This window comes from Ctenocephalides felis, unplaced genomic scaffold (assembly GCF_003426905.1).
Source record: "Ctenocephalides felis isolate EL2017-DRISC unplaced genomic scaffold, ASM342690v1 CF-g0.4_SCAFFOLD_01170, whole genome shotgun sequence".
Taxonomy (NCBI): domain Eukaryota; kingdom Metazoa; phylum Arthropoda; class Insecta; order Siphonaptera; family Pulicidae; genus Ctenocephalides; species Ctenocephalides felis.
The window spans coordinates 72,393,144-72,419,842 of record NW_020537324.1 but is presented as its reverse complement, the minus strand read 5'-3'; the positions used below and the strand labels follow the sequence as shown (position 1 = coordinate 72,419,842).

Sequence of the window (26,699 nt, the reverse complement as noted above, 5' to 3'; positions counted from 1 at the left end):
AAAATAGTTACCTGTATTAAATAACTTTGAAAATAATTATTCGTTATTCATGCATCATTTTTATATATAAGAATGAAAATATTTTTATGATAGTGAAAGGAATGTTTTCGAATAAATAAAACTAATGCATTTTTAAACGAAAAACATTCATTAAATTAAAAAACGAATAAAAAATATTAGATACATGTTGATACATACTTGTTGATATCAATTTTAGTTTTGAAAACAATTAAGCTAAATTCGGGTATTGTCTGTTCCGAGCAATTTTAATTAATTAATTTTAAACATTCTAATTGTTTTTTTATTTAATAAAATATGATTTCAAAAAACTGAGAACGTCTATCAAATTGCTACTTAAACATCATTCACTCACAAAATTTCTTGAAATAGAAGATACTCTCATACTTGTGACCAAATTATGCTTAATTGTTTTCAAAGCCTGATATAACAATTCTAAGTTTTTTGTTGTTTTATTTGTGGCTTTTAGCGTTTTTGAAACTTTTTTTTTAAGTTTGAATAGAGGAAGTTACTTCTTGAAGAAAAAGTCACACTGATTTAAATAAATATATACACTGGTATAAAAATCTAAATTAATATATCAAAACCTTTCTGGGAACCATTGCAGACTGATAAGATATCAAATGCTATTGAACCGATATGATTTCAAGAATCAAAACGCTTTCATCTATCTTTTATATTTGGCTATATTTGTCATTTTCCATTTATACAGTGAAAACCGGCTTTTTTCACTTAAAAACCGGTTTTCGAATTCCATAATTTTCGCCAAAAAACCGGTTTTTAAAACCGGTTTTTACAAACCGAGAAACCCTACTAACCACTTTAGGACAAAACACTATTTTGATGTACATTTGGATGCAGACATATTAGATCCTTAATTTTAATAGATTTTTGATGATCTTTAGACAGTACTGATCGTGCTGAGATGATATTTGGTGTCGGTGATGTATGATCAAAACAAATATTTATTATTAATCAAACATTTATTATTAATCTTCCAAAGATGTGATAATGCTTCTTTAGATGGTCATGCAATTACACTAATTTTGGTATGATGTGTGATGAATCAAATACACTACAGTGAACATACACAATATTTTAACACAACAAGAACTATTTTTGATATACACTTGGTTACGGTTTAATAATCGTCAGACATGTGATAGATGTCAGATCCTTAGTTTTGAGATTTTGGATGATCTTGTTTATGCTGCTGATGATACTGAGATAGATTTTAAGTGTAAGTGATAGATGTTTCTGCTGAATAAAACAGTCATGCATTATTTTGGTGGGATATCTGATGATCCAACTTACAACACACTTTCCAACAAAACACTTTTTTAATGTACACTTAGATACAGACTTGTTGGTTCCTTGGTTGTTTGATGATTTTTTGATAGTGCTGATGGTGTTGATAATGCTGAGAAGATATTTGGTGTCGGTGATGTATGATCAAGCATTTATATATGAACGGCGAAGAGCATGGTCATATTTCTTTTGAATGGTCATGCAATAACACTAATTTCAATACAATGAACACATACACTTGGGAATAAAACACTATTTTTAATATAGATGCAAATTAATAAAATCAGAGATGTTGGTTTCTTCAATAAATTGCAAAAAAAGAAAAATACTAAATGAGATCAGTAGCTAAAGTGGTTAGGATGGACGTCCATTGTGTTTCAAATATTCAGAACGCTTGTAACTTCTGAACTCATTGAAATGCATTGATTGAATAAATATAGGAAAATTGACTAGACTCGCAGGCCGTAAAAGAATTTTTAAACTGTAGCTCACTTCCGTTCGCAAAATATTCGCTTAAAACTTTCGAATTTTACCGCCAATTTTTACTTTAGGTCATATAGCTCGAAAAATATCGTGAATAAAAAAAACGAAATGAGATCATGCTAGTCTCATGGTCCAAATTTATATTGCAGGCTAACTGGTTAGGATGGACGTCAATTGTGTTTTTACCATTTTGAATGCTTGTAACTTTTGAACCAGTTAAGATATGTATTTACTGTCTTTGGCTCAAATATAAAAAATCGACTACAAAAGAATTTTTAACCTAAAGTTTAACATTCGCGAGATATCTGCTTAAAATTTTTTAATCTTAGGAATAAGTTTTATTTAAAGTCGCATAATGCAATAAGTATTAGAACTATATTCGTAATATTTTTATAAAAACTTTTAAACTTGATAGTCAAAAAACTCTAATAAAACTCACATAATATAGAAAATCATAGCACATAATGCTATTATAATTCTTGATATCCCAAGATATAGGAATATCGAATTAATTGTTTTTCCCATTAGTTTTGGCTAAATGACACTTTCTTACAATTTTTCGAATCTTATCATATTTAGGTATCATCTACCAAAAGTGTGATCAAGCTCTTGGTGGTGCAAGATGTAAAAATATATGGTGATCCGATACACTACATCAAAATATTATTGTGTTTTCTCAGATGCAACATATACAAAATTTATTTCCATTGTTTCCATAAAAACAATATTTTGTTAAATTGTATGCCAAAGGATTCAGAATGACTTGATAAAATATAGAAGTACATGAAATTTATCAAAATGAAGCTATTTTCGTTAAAAACTTATCAAATTTTTCTAAAAGTCGTTGATGAGTCAGGATCTAAGAAAGACAACTATGTAGGAGATATGGTCGTAAAAAACATCTGATTTTGAATTCTTTTATCAAATGATCTGAAGCCCCGTTTTATTAGAAACATATCAAATTTTATTAAAAATCAGAGTTGATTATTAGGGATCTAAGAAAAGCAAATAAATAGGAGATATTTCTGTTACTAACGCATTATATTTTGCCAAAAATCGATCACTATTAGAGATCCTTTTATCAAACAGAAGCTATTTCCATAGAAAACACATCATATTTGACTAAAAATCGTTGATCATTGGGGATTTAAGAAAGCCAACTGAGTAGGAGATATTTTCGTAAAAAACATCAGATTTTGCCAAAAATCGATTATGATTAGAGATATAATGACAGTGAAAAATACGTACTCGTGTAGTAGATATGTTATTAAGCACAAACATGTGATAAAACAAGCAAAAAAACATAGTGATGAATATTAAAAAATGAAAAAAAAAATTACTAACTTGTATGTGATCTGGAAGCCCAGTAGAATCCATCCTAGAAGCCACATTGACAGCATTTCCCCAAATATCATATTGGGGTTTTCTAGCACCTATAACACCGGCTACAACAGGTCCAATATTAATACCTAGAACAAAAAAATAGGTAATTAAATTTATAATCTTCTTAGAAACCCAAGACCCTTTTATTTACCTATTCTAATTCGGAAATTGTTGAAAGAATGCTCGTTGACGTTGGATAATTGTTCTTTGAGTCTTAGGGCATAGTCTGCCATCGCGGTTACATGACGATAGCCTAACATATCGCAAGTATTTCTAGTTAAACCTGAAAAAAAAATAATTAAAAAAAAATTACTAAACTTATCATAGCTTGGTTAGATCTATTTAATAACTTAACGCCATCTGTGTTCACAGCATTGCATTACAAAGTCAAACAAAATTTTATGTAACCGATAAAGTTGCATATCTTTTTTTATTTTACAAGATAGTAAGAAAATTAAGTACAAAATGATATATGTAATTTTTTTTTTCCCAAGTAATTATTTTTTTCATTTTCCTACCTGATGCCGCCATGTAAGTAGCACCAGTGCTCTTGATTTTTTCGATATATCGAAACTGTTCTTCGGATAAAAGTTCATCGAAATCTGCAATGATTTCGTTTAATAGTCGAAGACACTCAACACCTTCATTATTTCCTTCAAGTTCGACATAAAATTCGGAAAAATTTGGAATCGATGCAAACATTACGCAGACGCAGTCACATTGTTCGTGGTACAAGTCCTAAAAATAAAAATAATAGATAATATTAAATATTTTATTTAAAAATTAAATAATTTTCACACCTGTTTTAAATATATTAATATTATTGCAGTAGATATTTGTTGCTTAACAATTCAGAATTAATAAGAAAATTAACTACCGAGTAAAATATTGAGAAATGTTGAATTTTGAAGAATGACAAATATAAAAGTCAAAGCAATATAATATATTTTCGTGGAAGAAATATTGTTGAATTGATAAATCGAACAAACTATTTTAAAACTTTTAACAAATTTTATTAATTGATGAATAAAAATCAAGAAAAAATTTAGCAAAGGTTTTTAAGGTGGTCTTACTAATGTAGAACGATATTTGATTTCTCAGAATACTCAAAAATTGAAAAAAGCAAAATTTTTTTGTCCATAATTTTGTGTGAAAATTGATTCTTGAATTTTGAAAAATTTTCAAATTTGAAAATGACAATTATAAAGTCAAGGCAATTTTTTTCGATAATTTTGTGCTAAGATTGATTGCTGAATTTTGATAAAATTTTAAATTTGAAAATTACAACTATAAAGTCCAAGCATTTTTTTTCGATAATTTTGTACTCTTGAATTTTGAGAAACATTTAAATTTGAAAATGAAAACTATAAAGTCCAAGCCATTTTTTTTTCAATAATTTTGTGCTAAGATTGGTTCTTAAATTTTGAGTAATTTTTAAATTTGAAAACGACAACTATAAAGTCAAGGCTATTTTTTTCGATAATTTTGTGCTAAGATTGATTCTTGAATTTTGATAAAATTTTAAATTTGAAAATGACTACAAGCCATTTTTTTTCAATAATTTTGTACTAACTTTGATTCTTGAATTTTGTGAAACTTAAATTTTAAAATGACAACTATAAAGTCAAGGCAATTTTTTTCAATAATTTTGTGTTAAGGCTGATTTTTAAATTTTGAAAAATTTTCAAATTTGAAAATGACAATTATAAAGTCAAGGGAATTTTTTTTCAATAATTTTGCACTGACTTTCATTTTTGAATTTTGAGAAACTTAAATTTTAAAATGACAACTATAAAGTCAAGGCAATTTTTTTTTTTGATAATTTTGTGCTAAGATTAATTCTTGAATTTTGAGAAAATTTTAAATTTGAAAATGACAACTATAAAGTCCAAGCAATTTTTTTCAATAATTTTGTACTGACTTTGATTATTGAATTTTGAGAAACTTAAATTTTAAAATGACAACTATAAAGTCCAAGCAATTTTTTTCAATAATTTTGTGCTAAGATTGATTCTTAAATTTTGAGTAAATTTTAAATCTAAAAATGGCAATTATAAAGTCAAGGAAATCTAGTATAATTTTTTCAATGAACCTGATTTATTATCTATTTATTTAGTATAATTTTTCTAATAAATCTGATCAATTGATTTGATTTTTAATAAAAACGGCTGATCAATCAAAGAACAAAGTATTTTTTTTCAATGTAAAACTATAACGCATGTATTTTCAATTTTCGTCCTAAATTAAAAAACAAAAAAATTACATAGATTTTCACAAAAGTTCATATAGATTTTAAATATCATCATATTTAAAATCTATATAAATTATTTAGCTTTACACATTGAAATTTCATTTGTATTATTTTGCTATATAGTAAATAATAGAACATTGTGAACTAAATTAGCAATATATTACGGATTTGTTTTTTTTATAATTTAGCACAAACATACAAAGGGTATGTTGAATGTTAGTAAATGACAACTATAACTAGCTGTAAGTGGAATTCTGTCTTAAGGCAATTAAGGCATCGTGCCTTAAGGCAAATTGCTGGAACTTCCCGTACCAAAAATTATTATTTTTTAAAAAACGATTTACATTTTTGAAAAAAATTTACTTCAAAAGAATAAGATTTTTGACAAACAATTAGTCAAAAAATTAATTTTTTTTTAAATTTTTTTTTTTTTAATTTTTTTTTGAAAAAAAAATGTTTTCTTTATTTTGACATATTTTGAAAGATCTAAACTTTCTTTCAAAGCAATCGTACGGCTTTAACTGCATAAAGACGAAATATTAAACCGCGTAAGCGCCGCGTCGACGTCTAACGCGTAAACATTGGTACGGAACCCATAGGAATGTGAACCAAAATTATACTTATTGTTAAAATCTCTATAAAATATCTGATAATTTGATGTGCATATGTCTAATGATCATTTTTGACCGCCAAATGGCATTTTTTTTTACTTTTTTCATTAGATCTCCGAAACCGCTAGACCTACCTTTATGAAAATTTGATCGGTTGTTCACCTTGTCAATACAAGTAAAATGTTTTTTGAATTATTAAAATCGGACGCTCGGTTCTCTTAAAAACGGAGTTACCGTTTTCGGCACTTTTTGCCCCGTATCTTCGGAACGGCTAGACCTGACCTCGCCAAAAACTAATCAGCACGTCTCCTTATCAATACGAATCGAATGTTTTTTGAAATATTCAAATCGGTTGATCGGTGTTCCCGAAATCGTCGACGAAAATTTGTATCCGCACATACATACACACACGCACACACACACACACACACACACACACACACACACACACACACACACATACATCCATTTTTTCTAAGGTATGCCAAAATATTCAGAAACCTTTGAAACGTCGAGAAATGCAAAAATTTTCATTTTCGATTTTTTTGCGATTACTATAACTTACCGTACGGGAAGTTAAAAATTACAGAAAAAATACTATTAAATTATTTAATTAATTTCAAACTTACATCTATATTTTTCACGTTACATAGAAAATGCTCGGCGACATGTACTGGCAAAATATTGGCTAAAAGTTTTCTATTATAGGCTTCTAAATGCTCCATGTCTTCTTTTTCCTCTGAAATTACAAAAAAAATGATTTAAAACATACTAGAAATAAATTTTGTTTTGAGTTATATTTAGAATTGAAATATGATAATTGAACAAGTTAATCGCCACTATTTCAGAAAAAAAATCTACATGGGCCATGGTAACTTTATTAGATAATTTAGTTAAAAATGTATCAAAAAAACTAGAAAAACACAATTATTTATGTCACACATATATGACTGACATGTCCATGTATTGAAGTGGTACGACTTAAGCAACCTTACCCCATATATCATACTTTTTTCACATTTTTTATGGATTTTAGAAACATGTCTGACAGGACTCTTGTATATTTTTTAGAGTCAAACACATACGACTGATATATCGATCACCGTGTTAAGAAAATATTTAAAACCTTATATATTATTATAAATATTTTTATTTTATGATTTAGAAAAAATGATGTTTCTTACCAGTTGCCTGAAGTTTCCATATAAAATCTAATCTATAAGTTGCTTCGGTTTGTTGACTATGAAGAATTAGTGCTATCATAAATCCTAACAGGAGAACGGCATCGACCCATCTTGTTGTCCACGAAGGCTCAATACTAATAAAAAAAATTATAAAAATTACTAATTATGATCGAAATTGAAAAATAATTAGTACAATAAAGTATATTTAACAGTAAACAGTAAAACTAATTAAAACACAATCTAGCAATTCGGTACCGCATTCTGACGAAAACGTACCTGATGTAAACTTGATATTATTGGGTATGTTATACGATTTGTTTCATATGAAATTGTGGACATTGAAAAACAAACTTACAACATTTAAATTTATTTTCTGCAGTATGATAAAGTTTAAAGCAATTTCCAAAAGGGATATCTAATAATATAGTTCGTATATTTCTGTCTTCTTTGATGAACAGAATAGCTCGGTCGTTTCAACGTATTTAAAAAAAAATGACGATATGATAAGAAATAGTTAAAATTAATAAGAAAATAATTAATAGTAAATTTTGAAAAACCAACACTATTATAGATTTATTCTAAAAATAAGCAACCTTTCTAACTCAAGACCTTTATCATCATTGAGAAGACAGTCAAATGTTATGCCAGACTGACGTTCTTCTCCAAAGGCCAGCAGAGGCGAAAAGTTTAAATTTGTCTAATGAAAATACAAATGAATTAATGTAAAATAATTTTAACCATACCTGGTGTATTCCATGATCAAATTATCGACTTTTGAATAATGTGTCATAACTGCAGAAAGTTGAGCAACGCAAATGCAGAGCAAAAGTAAAGTCTTCAAGGCGGTTACCAAAACTTGTTGGGCTGCACAGGCTATCATGGCCAACATACTTAGTAATAGAAGATACTGAAAAAAATATAATAAATTATATTAAATAATTAAAATTTATAATTAATGAAAATTGTGTCCCAACTTACATCCGAAACTATGAAATTTATACATGGAAATTCGGGCTCAGCACTGAGATTGTAAAATCCGTTCAGTGTTTGGTTTAGGCAATCTAGTTCTAGTGGTAACAAAATCTGCAAAATTAGAAAATATATGAAGACATTGGTAAATAATATTATGTATATATTTATTATTTTGAGAATAAAATCAAAGGCCAAGTAAAAATGATAGCGACATCTCCGGGAGATGAAATGGTTCGTAATATGAGCAATAGATGATACTAATATATATATATATATATATATATATATATATATATATATATATTTAAAGAAAAATACAGGAAAAACACATAAAATATGATGCACCAATGTATATAACAATAACTTATATGACAATAATTTTTTATTAATTATTAAATTAATAAAAATAATTAATAAAAATATTCCCACTTTATATATATACTCGTATATATATATATATATATATATATATATATATATTTTATTTACATTAATACATATAAAACATATGTGAACACATATTTATTTTATGTGTTTTTTCTGTGTTTTTCTTTTAATATGGTGAGTTATTGCATATTATTTATTTTTAGTTTTCTAGTCTACCATTTTATACATTAAGATCATTTTTTTATATAATAATTTTTTTATCAAATTTTTAAAATTTATGCTATTTCATATGTTCATAATTATATTTTTCTAAATTTGTAATTTTTTTATATCTATTTCTAACTTATAAGACATTTTTCTTCATATTGTGCATATATATCTGTGTGTGTAAATATATACACAATATTAAAGTATGAAATAATAAAGATAAAAAATTAAACTAAAATAATCAAACAAACAATTATAATTTTGGTGAAAACTATGAATTATGTTGCACAATGAACATGAAAATTAAAAAAAAACAATTTTATAAATAATTATTAAATATAATTTTAAAATCTCTAATTATATTTATAGGTATTTCATGTGTGTTTTAATTATATGTAAACATAATTTTCGAAAAAACTATGAAATATATGTTTTACAAAGTATAATGAGAGCAAAAATATGAATAATTTTTAAATATTTATGCTATGAATTATCAAGTACTAGTATATATGATTTCACAGGATTAGTGACAATGAAAAAAATTCAAATAAAGGAACTTACCAGAGCCGAATCAGCTAAACATTTTATTAATCCAACGACAGCAAAAGCTAAAATTTGAGCACCCGTTCGATTGCTGTGAATTTTTTGGGATAAATCTTGCATGAATTTTGGCATTTTCTGTAACAAAATAGTAAGAATAAAATAAACAAATAATTTAAAAAAAATAATAAATAAAAATATATAAAATGTGAATAACTACCTTGTGGTTTTCGGAGAAAACAACAGCAGATATGGTTATAACTACCAGTCCAAAAATTATTATACATACTTGGTTGAAAATAGTTCTGAAAAAAGAATAATTTCATGAATAAAATTAATAATAAAATATAATAATAAATTAACAATAATAATAAAATGTTACAAGTTTTGTTTGAAAGTAATACATGTGTTTTGTTACTATGTATAATTAAAATATAAAGAAAGTGTTTATTCTGTGAATTAATTCAAATATTTTTATGTTAATTACTTAACGCCACTCTAAATTATTTCAAATTTTATACTATTGTTCATTTCTATAATTTTGTAAGATACCATATTATTTAATAAAATATTTATGTAAAACACTTAATGTTGTATGTTGTACACTTTTTGTGTTTTAACTAACTTTAAGATAAAATAGCAATTAAAAAAAAAAGTTTCAAACAAATTTTGCAGTTGCTCTCGATATTTAACTTCCATAAGAAAAAAAATACTACAATTATAATAGTTTTTGAATTTCCAACAAAAACTCCGGTATTCAGACGTGCAAATAATTCTTTTTAAATAAACATCGAATAAAGTATGTATTTGCATATTAAACAAAAATCTGATTACTTTTAAAGTTTTCTCAAAAATAGCTCCACAAGTCTCAAAACTTTAAGTCGAAACATTTTCCTTCAAATCGGTTGTAAAAAATCGAGTACTATTTGAGTTATATTAACTGGGTTTTTTACCATTTTTTCGTAATTAACGTATAGTCAATTTTCTACTAAATTTGTATTTATTACTTACAAGGGAAATGCTATAATTTGCACTAATGCCACAGAATGGTAAATCAATAGGCCGCACATAAAATACGTATCTAACATACGATCCTTCTGTCTTGTATACTGAAATAGAAAAAAATTCATAAGTAATAATATAAATGAATATATTTTAATAACATAATAATAAATAATAAAAAAAAATAAACTAAAAATATTTCATAAAATCTTCCTTGGGTAAACACTGAACTTTTTCATGGCATCTCTTTTACGAGGAGACACATCATGTAAAAACTATTTATATTTTATTTAAAAAACAAAATTTTCAAGAAGTATAAATTTTTTGAGTTGCTATGGTATTTAATGTTTATCCTTTGAAGCTTATCATTGTTTGCATAATACAAATATTTTTTGAAAATTTTGTGTCAGAAAATACTTTATAACGCTCACCTATCGATAGAAAAATTAATTTGAACCCGAGCTTCCGTTCGCCTAATAAAAATATTTTTCAAAAAATTTCATCAGATAATATTTATTTCCACCTTATGTTTTCAATATAAAAATTATTATCACTACAAAGAATTTGAATTATACAAAAACAACCGTATTTTCCGCCTTCTATTCAGGGCATTAAAAATTTATTTTCGCTCTGTCGTCATCAAAGGACGGAGCTTTTGATAAAACGTTTTTCTATTGAAAAAGAGAACTTTGTATAAATTATTCTGGTCGAATATTAATGAAAACACGATGAAAAGACGGCGATGGAAATCATTTTGGACTGAAGTTGACTTTTTTTCTGCCTTCAGTACAAAATGTTTGTCCTTTGAATTTTGTTTAATCGAGGTGCATTTGTTCTTGGAATTTTGTGAAAGAGGACTTTTGTATTTTGGAAGAGGTTGCTCAAATCGTATCAGTTCTTAAAAAATTTTTGTAGCTGGTACGACTAAGGATGCAGGTGGTACGACTTAGGAAACCACGTAAAAATCCATTTTAGGAAAACAAATCAGTGATAGTCAACTATAATATAAGCAAATCAAATATATATTCATTATAGCCCAAGATTTTTTAAAAATTAAATTGCAATAAATGTTATAGCATTATTTCTGTAGGAGGTACGACTTAGGCAACCTTACTCTATCTAAGACATTCAGTTCAGGAAGAAGTCAAACTTCAATATCGACTCTTTCCTGAATTATCAAAGAAATGTCTTATTTCTATAAATAAAAAACTAATAGATTTCCTTTATAAGAACGACTTAATAAAAAGTCACTAATATAAAGTTGTCTACAAAAAAAATCTCAGTTTTTACAAATGCTTTTATTTGCAATAATTAATTTATTTAATAGGATTTCTTAATTTTCTAAAGTGAAATGACTGAACATTTTTACCTTAGCCTATATTCAGATTATATAATTTTTCAATATATTAAAATCAATAAATAATTTTTCCTGCGTAAAATAGATGATGAAAAATATTTTTGTTCCCCATTAGCTAAAAAATATTTGTTTAAGAAAAAATTATTTATATAGGAAAATTTTGTGAAGTGTTTATTATAATTCGTATTTGTTTATTTTGCTAATATTTGTTTAATGCTAAATATCAAACAAAATCCTTGTCAATATATTATGCAATATTATTATAGTATACATGAGAACGGATTTGAAATCTTTTTTCAGCTATTAATTAATTTTAAACAAATTTAAACTAACATTTACCTGATTTAAGAAAAAATTCTACGTTTTTTATATTGCTAACTTGTACATTTTTACAATTTAAAAATTAAAAACTGTTTTAAATTTTTTTTCTAACTTCAATATTCACTTGAACGATTGAAATATTTCTCAAAAATTACGAAATCCAGAATAAAAACCTTATGAAAAATTATATTGAATACGTGGACAGATTTTTTGTAGTTAGAAATTAAAATGTGTAAATAATTGGTGTAGAAATTCATTGATAATTTTTAGAATTTTAAGATAAAATTTTAACTGTGTTTCTTTATTCAAACTGAGGTAGCATTCGGAAATTTTAACTGCATTACTCAGTAGTTTGCTAAAGTTAAGAAATCATAAATAAATAATTATTAGAAAATTTATATAAAATGGGAGATTTTTTCCAAATATTAAAAAATCGAAAAACCCTGAAGTAACTCCAAAGTTTTATAACTCAGCTTAAAATCAAAATGATGTAGCAGTGTTATGGACAAATAATACATTTATAATATTATGATTATATTTGTTATTTAGTCAAATGCACATCTGCACAAAATTGAACTCATGCAAATCTATACTCAATAACAAAGCCAAAAAGCAAAACACTTTGCATAACTGAGCAAATAGTATTGAAATTTGTCAATTTATCATATATTATTTGCCATATATTAAGAAACTAATCATATATAAATATATTAAATTATGTCCCAATTATCTAATTAAAATTTCGTATTCATTGCAGTATTGGGCAAAATCATGATGAGTAAGTTGCAATTATAGAAAAGCTTGATATGGAGAATAAAATATTATATTTAATGCAATTTTTTGAAATAAAATATTACTTATATATTTTAGATTCACAATTTGTCATTATTTTGGTATTTTCGGTTTTTTTAAGTGTAATTTTTGCGGTTTCCGTAAGCTCCAAACCAAAAGAAAATTATTGTGAGAGAAATTGTACAAGAGGACCAAATGTAGGATGCACAAAACCGGTACTATGTTTACATTATAATATTCAGATTATATCAAAATATTATAAAGTTTTAGGTATATTTTTGTATTAATTTATTCTCTTTCAGAAAGTACCAGAATCGTGCAAAAGTAGCTTTAAACCTATAAATATGACTAAAGAAATGCAGGACGCCTTCTTAAAGGAACATAATGAGAAAAGAAGACTTGTTGCATCTGGAGAAGGTCTCATAGAACATGGTGCTAAGAAAACTCCACCAGCCGCAAAAATGCCCGATTTGGTAAAAAAACAATACATTCGAATTATATTCTTATATAGTTTGCTGATTTTTTTTTTAGAAATGGAATGATGCCCTTGCCAAATTAGCCATATTTAACGTAAGACAGTGCGAAATGAAGCACGATTGTGCTGATACTAGTAAGCTTGTTTCTAGAAAATATTATATGTTAATTATTATTTTTTTAATTATTTTTATTTCAAAATTAGTGCATGGTCACACTGGTCAAAATCTATTTTTCTATGGAACGACTGGTAATGCCATAACAAATAAAACTATAGCCAAAATGGCAGTTGAGGGTTGGTATTCTGAAAGTAATGATACGAGGTTGGAAGATATCGAGAAATTGACCACCATATACCCAAAGTAAGTTAGACTATGTATATGTATATGTTCCAAAATTTTATCTCGTAATTAACATACCTACATTAAAATAATATACAACTATTTATCAAAATTTTATCAAGCAATATACTATTTTAGTGGCAAACCCATTGGACATTATACCCAATTGATCTGGGGAAATACAACTAAAGTAGGATGTGCTGTCAGTACTTATAAAAAACGATTAGAGAATAATAATATGATGTTTAATTTTACTCTTGTGGCATGCAACTACCGGTATGGAAATACGCTTGAATATCCAGTATACAAAATTAAAAATGGAACAAATTCTGAACCAAGTAGAAAGAACAAACCACAACAGTCAAATAAAAAAAATAAAAAAGCAGGAAAATAGTGCTTAAGTTTTAAGTATTTGTAACAAAATTGAGACTGATAAAAAAGTTCTCTAACTTAATATGAACATATTTTTGTAAAAAAATATTGAGAATTATGTTATTGTTATGAACTAAATAAATTTATTTAAAAAAGCTTTAGAAATTTTTAATAAAAATCTGCAATAAATAAGCAGATAATTCTACATTAAAATAAAATTACTCACAAACTATGTGCAAGAAAAAACGCAAGAAATATAATTGAAGTGGGTATTTTAAAAACAAAAAAAATCATTTTATTGGAAGAATAATAGAATGTGGTATTTAATTAAATCAAAAAGGCCTAAAATTCAAATAGAAATGAGAAAAACATTGAAATAGTTAAAATTGAAGTAAATTAATATTAAAGCAACCTAAAATCAAAACTAGTGGTGTATGGCATCGTGCCTTAAGGCAAATTGCTGAAACTAAAGGAAATGATCGAGGAATAATTGAATGTTTTCAAATAGATTATTATGCTGTAACATTGTCTAATATTTATGAGAATTATATAAAATGAATTGCAAAGTTGAAATAATTTGTTTAAAGTATATTAGAACTTTAGTCTAAATTTAAATTAAAATCTGAATTATTTTCGATATACATAAAAAAATCTTTTTGAAAAAAAAATGAAACAAGAATTGTTTTTTTTTTCAAAAGCAAATATTTTGTTGAAACAAGCAGAAATTGCTTTGAATCATTCAAATCGGACGCTTGGTTCTCCCAAAAACTGCCATTTTTTGCACATTTAGCTGTGTATCTTTGAAATGGCTGGGCCTGCCTTTGCCAAAAACTAAACACCACTTATTCCCGTCATTACGAATTGAATGTTTTTTAGATCATTCAAATCGGATACTCCGGTCTCTCAAAAAGTCGATTTCTATTTTCTGCATTCTTTGGTCCGTATCTACGAAACGGCTGGATCTGCCTTTGTCAAAATCTAATCAGCACATCTCCCTATCAATAGGAATCGAATGTTTTTTAAACCATACAAATCGGTTGATCCGTGCGCCCGAAAACGTGAACGAAAAAATGCGGACGCACAAAACACATACACACACATTCATTTTTCTCTGAGGTATTCTAAAATGTTCAGAAACCTTTAAAACGTCGAGAAATGCAAAAATTTTCATTTTAGATTTCAGCCCATTACTATAACTACCCTACGGGAAGTTAAAAATTACGAATACTGAATTTTCTTAATATTTTGATAACATTGAATTTATAAGTGATTACAATAAAAATTTATTGAATTTGTATAATTTTAAATTTGAAAATGATTATAATTTTTTCATTGTAAAATATAAGATGTAAGCAGTATTGTATATTTGAGGTGATAAATTTTAAATTTGCTAAAATTATATTTTTACATTTTCCCTTTGTATTTATTAATTATTCACAATAAAAACCACTTTTTTTTATTAAAATGATACTCTTCTAAATTTTAAAGCTCAGCTTTAAGTCAAAATGTTATAGTATTTTATGAAAAATAATATTTATCAAATTATGATTATAATTGATTACTATAAAATGAATTCAACAAAATACACAACTGTTTATTAAATTAGTTTTAACCGTTTATTAAACGATTAAATTTAAACTCGTGCAAATCTAGATCACAATATCAAGCCCAAAAACAAAACACTTTGCAAAACTGACTTTCAAATAGTATTGCAATTTTTTAAATGATCATATATTATTCATATTTTATTAATAAACTAACCATATATAAATATATTAAATCATGTCCCAATTATCCAATTAAAATTTTGTATTCATGGCAGTATTGGCAAAACCAACATGAGTAAGAATGAGTGATATAAAATAGTTTTATATTTTAAATGTGTTATAATTAAATATTTTTTTATATTTTTTAGATTCATATTCAATCATTATTGTGGTAATTTTGGTGTCTTTGAGTGTAATTTTTGCGGGTTCTGTAAGTAAGGAACCAAAAGAAGATTACTGTCAGAGAAATTGTACTAGAGGACCCAATGTAGGATGCACAAAACCGGTATTGTTTTAATATTATATTTATCAAACTAGTTGGTATTGGTATTTTGCCTTGAGGCAAGTTCCATAAACTTCCCGATATGTGTAAACAATCAAAATCAATTAGAAATAAATTAATTTATGAGCGATTAAAAGTATTCCGAGTGGATTTATTACGCATAATTGAAAACGAACGAACACGGTAACTAGGAGTATTTTCTGAAAGCAAATTTTCAAAAATCAATATTTTTTTTTTATAATGAAACCAGTTTCCGTAGGACTTTAATGGTTTAGTATGTTCATTAAGACCAAGTACTCTATCACTATACCAAGTAAATCGTGTAATTTTAATTTTAACAAATGTCAACAAAACTACTCATTTTCTCAAACTTTGATGAATTTTTAAAATTAAACTACTTGTCGTAAGACCGTAATATTTCAGTAAGTTCTATAAGACCATGGTATATATCGCCAAAAAAAGTTCCATCAAAATCGGCTTAAATTTTTTTTCCAACAGTCAATTACAAGAAAACGGCTCGGTAGATTTTTACCTAAAATTATTAAGTATCATTCCCAACTAATATTTTCGAACAGTTTTTTATTTTTTTAAATCGATTCGGTAGTTTGAGCTTAAATGTGGACGAAAAGTTTGACACTTTTTTCAAATTACAAAGAAACGCTTCGGCAGATCGTATCACAAAACTGATAGACGATAGTTCTCATTGAGATACATCAAATGGTTTTTAAATTTCTGAAATCGGTTCAGACGTTTTTGAGAAAACGCCGATCAAACGTCTAATTTTGACAAATGCCAAAAAAAAACAATACTAAATTTTGTAAACTTTGAAGCATTTTTAAAATTATACGTCTTGTATATTTTAGTACAAAAAAAAACTTAAAATTAATCATAAAAATTTTTTTTAACACTTTATTACAAGAAAACGTCCCGGCCGATCTCTACCAAAAACTAATCAGCACGATTCCCAACCAATATCTTTCGAACGGGTTTTGAATTTTCAAAATCGATTCAGGATTGCGGGCTAAAACGTGGACGAATTTTTTTTCACTTTTCTGCGATTTAAAAAGAAACGGCTTGGCTGATCGTCGCGCAAATTTGATAAACGGTAGTCCTCATCGAGATACGTCGAATGGCTTTTAAATTTTTGAAATCGGTTCAGCCGTTTTTGAGAAAACATCGATTTACGACAAAAAATCTGTTCACACACACACACACATACTTTTTCCCAATTTGGTCTTATTCGATTCAGAATGGTTTGAAACGTCGAGAAAACATAAAATTAGCGAATCGAATTTTTTATGCAAACATAAACTTCTCCTTCGGGAAGTTAATTATAAGTATATTTTTGTACAAATTTATTCTTTTTTAGAAAGTACCAGAATCATGCAGAAATACCTTCAAGCTAATAAATATGACCAAAGAAATGCAAAATACATTTTTAAAGGAACATAATAAGAAAAGAAGACTTGTTGCATCTGGAAAAGGTCTTATAGAACATGGTACCAAAAAAGCACCACCGGCTGCAGAAATGCCTGATTTGGTAAATAAAATAATTCATTCAAATTATATACTTATTTTTTTTAAGTTTTTGTATGATAAGTTTGCTGTTTTTGAAGTAAAACTTTTTTAGACGCGACTAAGGGTGTAAATCCGTACAAATGCAACGGAAGTGCGTTACGGCAGATAAGATAAGAGTCGAATGCCAATGATTCGTCATTCGCTCTCGATGATATCATTTCTATACGGGTCGATTGTGACTAGTCGTCGCGTATGTGAATAGAGATCTGTCGTTGTATGCGTACCGATATAAACAAGGAAATCGGCATAGATAAATAAACATTTTAAAGTTACATCGTAGTACAAATCCTGATTTAATGAAAAATGCCTGAATCAGATGAATATTTTACCCTGTTCCTTGAAAATATTAAAACAAACTAAACATTTGGGCCGCGTACTAAACGTATGTTTAATGATTAGAAATAAGTTCTATATTATTCGTAGTTTCTATAAATCTTTGAAGTTATTAAAATGAAAAATAATTTTTAGGCAAAACAGATATTACAGCTGTTCAAATAATGAAATTATATCGCATGCGAAAAAGTAAAAATTTAGTGGGGTGTATGGCATCGTGCCTTAAGGCAAATTGCTGGAACTTCCCGTACCGTAACGAAATGTTAGAGGAATACTGAATGTTTTCCAATAGATTATTATTAATATTGTAACCTTGCCTAAAATTTATAAGAGTTATATAAACTGAATTGCGAAGCTGAAATTATTTGTTTAAAGTATATTAGAACTTTAGTCAGAATAAAATTAAAATCTGAATTGTTTTTGATATACAAAAATTTTTTTTTGAAAAAAAAAAAAAGTTGAAACAAATTTTTTTCCCAAAATCAATTATTTTGTTAAGACAAGCAGAAAGTTCTTTGAATCATTTAAATCGGACGCTTATTTCTCTCAAAAACTGTCATTTTTTACACATTTAGCTCCGTATCTTCGAAACGGTTGGGCTTACCTTTGCCAAAAATTAATAACCACTTCTCCCAACCATTACTAATTGAATGTTTTTTAGATCATTCAAATCGGATGCTCCGTTCTCTCAAAAACTCTATTTATATTTTCTGTACTCTTTGCTGTTTATCTCCGTAATTGCTGGACCTGCCTTTGCCAAAAACTAATCAGCTCATCTCCCTATCGATAGGAATCGAATGTTTTTTTAACCATTCAAATCGGTTGATCCGTGCGCCCGGAAACGTGACTGGAAATTTGTATCAATACATACATAGACACACACACATACACATCCATTTTTTCTAAGGTCTGCCAAAATGTTTAGAAACCTCTGAAACGTAAAGATATATAAACATTTTCATGTTCGATTTTTTTGCGGTTACTATAACTTACCCTACGGGAAGTTAAAAAAAACCATCGGTCAATGAATGTATGTTAATTTTAATTACTAGAAGTTTTTCAAACAATTATAAATGATGAGTGAATTTGCGAAAACAATATTTGTTTAGGCGTTGTTTAATATAATCTGTGCGAACTGTGCGAACAAATATTATAGAATTTATTAATTACTGCACTTCTCTAATGAAGGTTCATTTCTAAATGCTAATTACAATGACAAACCGATCATGTCATATTTGAAGTATGACTTTAATTACATTATTGTTTTTAAATATTATACATATTTTTAATGCTATTATAAATATATAATTTAAAATCATTATATAAATATGAATAATGGTTGACACTAATAAATGATATCACGAGCGTTACCATATTACTAATGAACATTATTCAAAATTGCTATATGATGCATTTATTTTTACTTAAATGCCATCTTGTAAAGTAGCAAATAGGTTTTACTTCAATCTTACGCGCACTCTTTTTTTTTCTAGAAATGGAACAACGAGCTCGCCAAATTAGCCGTATTTAACGTAAGAAAATGCGAAATGGAGCACGATTGTGCCGAAACTAGTAAGTTTATTTCTAAAACCCATTTTTCATTACTAATGACATTAATAAGTATTTTTAATTCAAAATTAGAGCATGGTCATACCGGTCAAAATTTGATGATATTTGGAACTTCTGGTGATGCTGTAACAAATAAAACTATAGCTGAAATGGCAGTCGAGGCTTGGTATGCTGAAAACAATGATACTAGATTGGAAGATATCGAGAAATTGACCACCATCTACCCTAAGTATAATTGACTTATCTACTAGGGTTTATACAGAAACCGACATTTCAGAAAACCGGTTTTCGAATTTTAATTTTACTAAAAAACCGGTTTTAACCGGTTTTCGAATTTTATATAGAAAATTAATTTTTGCTCGAATATTCTGTAATTTATCCGCAAATTTAATGTAATTTAGAGCAGTATTTGACTGAATTTATTTATTGTTCAATTTTATAGATAGTAAACAAAATTATTTTAATTTTAATTAGTAGAACTTAAAAATAATAATTTATCTTGTTTAAATAACTTTGAAAATAATTATTCGTTATTCATGCATCATTTTCACATATAAGAATGAAAATATTTTTATGATAGTGAAAAGAAAGTTTTCGAATAAATAAAAATAATACATTTTTAAATAAAAAAAATCAATAAATTAAAAAAAAATAAAAAAAATTTAGATACATACTTGTTAATATCAATTTTAATTTTAAAAACAATCAAGCTAAACTAGCGTATTGTCTGTTCCGAGCAATTTTAATTAATTAATTTTACACATTCTAATTGTTTTTTTGTTTAAGGGGTTACATGGGTTTCCTCGGGCAAAAAAACGCCTTTTTTCAATTATGTTTTTTACATATAAAAAATGAAATATTTTAATGATTTTTTTTATTTAAAAGATACATATTCAATAAACATTTTGTAAAATTTTCAAAAAAAAAATCAAAATGGCGGTCATTACGAAAATGGCAGTCCCTCGAAAAAGAGGTCAGCAGAACTTCTTTCATATCAGGATTATCCGAAAAATAAAAAATACGTGTTTTAGTAAAGACAATAAACTAGGTATTGGACGAAGGAAAAAAGAAAAAAATGAAAATTGGATTTTTGGCAGACGTTTTTATAAAAAAAATGCAAATTTCGATGAAAATTTCTTGACATTCTTTTTTTTTTAAATAATTGTAATTATACAAAAAGAAAATACTTCGTTCAATACCTTGTAAACGATATTTTGAAAACCTGTGTAAAATTTCATCAAGATCAGTTGAGTAGTTCCTAACAAATCTTGACAACCGTCTTTGAAAACATAGTTTTCAGAAAAACGCGTTTAAAGTTTTAAGACACAATAAAGGCGCACCTCAAGCGTCTACCTTTTCAAGGCTGTATCTCCGAAACTATTAGTCGTATCAACTTAAAAATTTAGGACAAAATTATAGAGATGTTATAGAATTTAATAAGATAAAAAAATTTTTTTTTGATTTTTTGAAACCGCGAAACCCATGTAACCCCTTAATAAAATATGATTTCAAAAAACTGAGAACGTCTATTGAATTGCTACTTAGACATGTCCTTTGTTTACTCACAAAATTTCCTGAAATAGAAAATACTCTCTTAGTTGCGACCAAATTATGCTTAATTGTTTTTAAAGCCTGATATAATAATTCTAAGTTTTTTGTTCTTTTATTTGTGACTTCTAGCGTTTCAAACTCATTTTTTTAAGTTTGAGTAGAGGAAGTTACTTCTTCAAAAAGAAGTCACACTGATTTAAATTAATATGTACAGTGGTATAAAATTCTCAATTAATATAAACAAAACCTTTCTGGGAACCATTGAAGACTGATAAGATATCAAATGCTATTGAACTGATATGATTTCAAGAATCAAAACGCTTACATCTATCTTTTCTATTTGGCTATATATGTCATTTTCCATTTATACAGTGAAAACCGGTTTTTTCACTAAAACCCGGTTCTCGAACTCCATAATTTTCGCCAAAAAACGGTTTTTAAAACCGGCTTTTGAAAACCGCCAAACCCTAATATCTACTAACTTACAAGTATAAATATCTTTTTTACTAATTGTGACAAAATTTTATTTTAGTGGTAAAGATATTGGACATTATACCCAATTAATCTGGGGAAATACAACAAAAGTAGGATGTGCTGTCAGTACTTATAAAAAACATGATGATGATTATAATATGATGTTTAATTATACTCTTGTGGCATGCAACTACCGGAATGGAAATACCCTTGAATATCCAGTATACAAAATTAAAAATGAAACAAATCTTGAACCAACTAAGTAGGATGAAAAAATACAAAATAAAAGAATTAAAAAAGCATAATCAGAAAAAAAGTATTAAAATTTTAAGTCTAGTAAGTAACTAAATTAAAACCGAGGAAAGAAGTTCTTCGACTTCATTATAGATATATTTTTATAAAAAATGTGAGTTTTTTTAAATTTATTATGTTATTGTTATTATGAATTTGAAATAAATTATTATTTACAAAAACTTTAGAGTTTTTAATAAAATTGTGTGTTAAAATAAATTTACTTGTAAAATATGTAGTTGTTAAATCTCGTTACAAAATTATCAGATTTTTTTACCGTGATACTGAATGCTGAAAAAAAGCAACAAATACAAGATCGATAAAAAGACATTTCGTTTGAAAGTCAGGAAAACGAATTTTGTTAAATTTGTCTTAATTGAGATTGAGAAAGACTAGTCTTTCAAGTTCTAAAAGCAATCGAAAATTTTTACCGGTATGGAAATACGCTTCGATATCCAGTATACAAAATTAAAAATGAAACAAATCCTGAACCAAGTAAGCAGAACAAAAAAAAAACATTCGATTTTAAATAAAATGTCAAAAAATAAAAAAAGAGATAATAATTAAATATGAAAACATTGAAAAAAAAAACAATGAAGTTGTTTAATTAATAAGAAGATGCTTTGGCATTTGTAATAAAATTACCTTTAAAGTATGTGGTAAATAGGGTTCATTCTAAAACCTAATTTCAGAAAACCGGTTTTCGAATAGTATTTTTACCGAAAAACCTGTTGCAACCGGTTCGTAAATATTCTGTAAAAAATTACCGGCAAACTTAGCTTTTGACAGAATTTATTTAGTGTTCAATTTTATGAATAGTAAAATTTATTTTTAATTTTAATTAGAAGAACAAAGAAATAATAGTTGAATTACAATTATTGTATATTACAGTTTTATTATTATAAATTTCAAATTTGTATTGAAAATGAAATAAAAAAAATAAAATTGTATAATTAATAAGATGCTTTGACATTATAATAATAATTCCTGTAAATTATATGGTAGGTAAATCGTTGCTGTTAAAAGAAAATTATATAAATTTTATGGCTGATTAGTTTTTTAATTAAATAAGAAAGTTATGATCTTATTAATAGTCGACCATAATCCTAATTCTAAAAAAGATCAACGCCATCTTTTGATAAAATGTACCAACACATTTCAGTATATATTTTTTACAGAATGACCTCTCAAAGTTTAAAAAAATTTAATACATAGTTCAACAAAAGGCAATTCTTACAAACTTGAAGCAAATGAAGTATTTTTGTACTGTGGTCTTAGAAATGTTATACTTGGTTATGGTTCCAAACAAAACTAATAAAATTTAACCACAATATCCGAAAATAGGTCATATTTCACGAAAGCTCTAGAATGCACGTGAAAGCTCATAATTTCGAATATTTTTTTCCTCTAGGTTGCTTTAGTCCTAACCCTTGATAATCAGATAAACGCTATCTTTTGATAAAACTTACCAACAAACTTAAATACATTTTTTAAAGCAAAGTCGATCAATTTTAAAAGTTCTAAAATTTATAGTACAAGAAAAAGTCTTCATTTTTGTAAACTTGGAGCAAATGATGTATTTTTGTACTGAGATCCTAGAAATGTTATTCATGGTTACGGTTCCAAACAAAATTATTAAAATTCAACCACAATAACCGAAAATTGGTCAAAATTTTACCAAAGCTTTAGAATGCATGTGAAAGCTCATAATTTCCAAACAACAATATTTTTTTCCTTTTTTTTTCTAGGTTGCTCTTAGTCCTGACCCTTGAAAATCAGATCCACTCCAACTTTTGATAAAACTTTCCAACACACTTTAGTACATTTTTTTTAAAGAGAGCCTCAACCTTTAATGTTGACCGATATTAAAATTTTTAAATTTATAGTTCAACAAAAAATCTTAATTCTTGCAAACTTGGAGCAAATTTTGTATTTTTGTACTGTGGTCTTAGAACTGTTATTACAGTTATGGTTTCAAACAAAATTATCTAAATTTAACTGCACTACCAAAAAATTAGTCATAATTTCACCAAAGAATGCACCTAAAAGCTTATAATTTCCTTAGAGCATGAGATATTTTTTCTCTAATTTTTTCAAGACAATCAAGATCAATACTATCACTTCGTATCCGTTTGATGTCAAGGTCACTCTGTATATTTTTTTTATTTGCCAATCAAAATAATATGTTTTTTTTAATATGCTGGGCGTAAATGCGTTTAAAAAATTATCTCCTAAGAAATATCTCTTTTTATATTTTTTTGACATTTTACTTAAGATCGTATGGCCTTTTTTTTCAATCATCAAGTGGGAGATTCCTCGCTTAATTCTCTTACATATTTGTTTGACTCTGTATATAAATATTATTTTCACTAAAATATTTCCTACCTTTTTTTCGACTTCCTTCTGCCTAAAAGTCAAAAGTATTGTTTGACAATGTTCTGCTCTCAGACGATCTATACTTCGGGCATCAATTGCTCTCATTAGGTACTCATTTACTTCATCTTCAGGATCTTTGTCTTCACCAGGAGGTTCTCCAAAACCCAACCTAAAAAATAAAAAATAGAAAAAAATTAAAAAAATAGAGTCAATCGAACAGCAAAGACATAACAAAGACTCATAACATTTCTACTTCATCCGAGAATTAACTCCTCCAATTTATTACATCTTTGTTAAAAATTTCATTTTAAATTTATTAAGATTATTTCTATCAGAAATAATTATAATTATAAAATTTATTATAATGAAATATTTTGTTTGTAAATTGTGATTTATAGTATTTTTGGAACCTTGTCGTATCAATTTATATAATATATAAATAATTTAGATATTAAATAAGTATATATTTCCAGAAACTGACAACTGTCATTTCATAGTGTTTTTTTGCTGTCAAAATTAATTGAAATTTCTAAAACTTTAATACTTCGAATATAAGCTGAGACTTTAAATATTGCCTATAACCTAAGTTGGATATAAATGCACACGACGAGCAAATAAAATTTAAAATCAATTCAGTAGTTTAGGAGTACATTCCGGACGTAAGGACATTCCGTGATAACATAAGCTATTTTTTCTAATTTTTTTTCATATTTACTTGGAAGTAGTTTTCCCGTGCTGCGACCCATGGCCCATCATTCGCATTTCCTTTGAAATATTTCCATTCATCGAGAACGAATGTTGCGGTTTGTTTTCCTGAAAAGAAATTCGATTTTTATTAATGTCGGTCTCGGTAATGGCCTAATTTATACGCAAATTACACATCTATAGTACGTATAAATGTGATTCGTGTCGGCACAACTTATGTTGAAGAAAATTCATTTCACCATAATTTATACGGAGGTATAAAAAGAGTAATTTGGAATAAAATTGAAAATTAAAAGTAGAAGAAATTTAAATAAATTACTGCTGATTTATGCTCATAGTTGACATAAAAGTATACATACTTCAATTATTTAAACATACCCCATATGAATTATTTATAATTTATCTTTACTTCGAATATTAGAAAAATAATTGAACGTACCAAAAATGTTTTTTTCCTGACGTATTAAATTTATTTTATAAATTTTTTTACAATTTACCTGTTGTCTGTAGGTATCTCCAGGTACAATTAAATAGGTTTGAATATTATGATCCTTTAATAACCATTTCTTTCACCACCATGACCTTCTTCAACCTCGTAATCACCATCAAGACATTGCAAAGTTTCTCGAGTTATATGAACTCGTCTGCAAGAAAAATATTGTTAAGTAATATTTTACTGAAGTTTTTTGCGGAAAATTTATAATTGTATTTTCACCCTGGTATTCCTCCACTTTCCATATAATTGGCCAATGTGACATCATTTGACCAAACATCAAATTGCCATTTTCTTAACCCAAAACACCGCAATGAACACGGCCGGTATGAATGCCGACCCTCATGTTGACGTTCACTGCCATCACCTCTCGGACTAATCTGTAATATCAATGTGATACTAATTATCATTACAGGAAAAAAATCATGCATGAACTAGTTTTATTTATTTATTATTATACTACTACTACTACTACTAGTAGTTTTATTTATTTCTGACAATTTAGGGACCGATTCTGACGCATAGCAGACCAATGTTATGGCAAGGCCATGTTACGCTCAAACTTGCATACATTACGCTACTAAATCATGTCATGTATTTGCAGTGCATTCTGGCGTTTTACACATAAACTGCAACGTCACTCGTATGTTATTAAAAACCCCTGTTATCTAAGATTGTTTTTTTGTCATTTATGGAGTTTCTAGGTTTGTTTTTTTTTTCGGAAAACCTGAGAAAAGCACCTGACTGCACACCAAGCACATGGCTTTTGTCGATATTTAGTATGGAAAGTTATAGTTATAGTTATAGTTACATAGTCTTGCCATAACATTGGTCCTTCAATTTTTTAATATTAAGTTCGTTGAGTTGTTGCTAAAAATGGAGTTGTTGTCGGATAGCGTTGTTGTCCGATAGAGTTTTTGTCGGATAGAGTTGTTGTCGGATAGAGTTGAAGTTAGATCGAGTTGAAATAGATCGACGACTCGTCGTTGTTAAATCGAGTCGTCGTTGCTATCAAATCGGGTCGTTGTTAAAAATCTAGTCGTCATTGTTCTAATCGAGTCTTGTTAAAATCGAGTTGCTGTCAAATCGGGTCGTTGTTAAAAATCGAGTCGTTGTTGTTAAATCAAATCGTCGTTTTTGTTAATCGAGTCGTTGTTGAAAATCGAGTCGTTATCAAAAATCAAGTCGTTGTTGTTCTAATCGAGTAGTTTTAAAAATCAAGTAGTTGTTTAAAAATCGAGTCGTTGTTAAAAGACGAGTGGTTGTTAGATAGAGTT

The 26,699-nt window shown here is 27.1% G+C and overlaps 1 protein-coding gene across 1 annotated transcript in view; it reads right to left on the bottom strand.

The window, feature by feature from the left end:
- The window catches only part of LOC113368293 (adenylate cyclase type 6-like), a 188,364-nt gene that overhangs the window by 96,989 nt on the left and 64,676 nt on the right, over positions 1 to 26,699 (bottom strand). Inside the window, 12 exon segments of the mRNA XM_026609839.1 lie at positions 3,154 to 3,278; positions 3,344 to 3,475; positions 3,711 to 3,930; positions 6,684 to 6,793; positions 7,239 to 7,372; positions 7,982 to 8,145; positions 8,217 to 8,321; positions 9,366 to 9,482; positions 9,565 to 9,649; positions 10,356 to 10,453; positions 24,234 to 24,393; positions 24,940 to 25,037. Of these exon segments, the coding sequence (XP_026465624.1) occupies positions 3,154 to 3,278; positions 3,344 to 3,475; positions 3,711 to 3,930; positions 6,684 to 6,793; positions 7,239 to 7,372; positions 7,982 to 8,145; positions 8,217 to 8,321; positions 9,366 to 9,482; positions 9,565 to 9,649; positions 10,356 to 10,453; positions 24,234 to 24,393; positions 24,940 to 25,037 (1,548 nt within the window).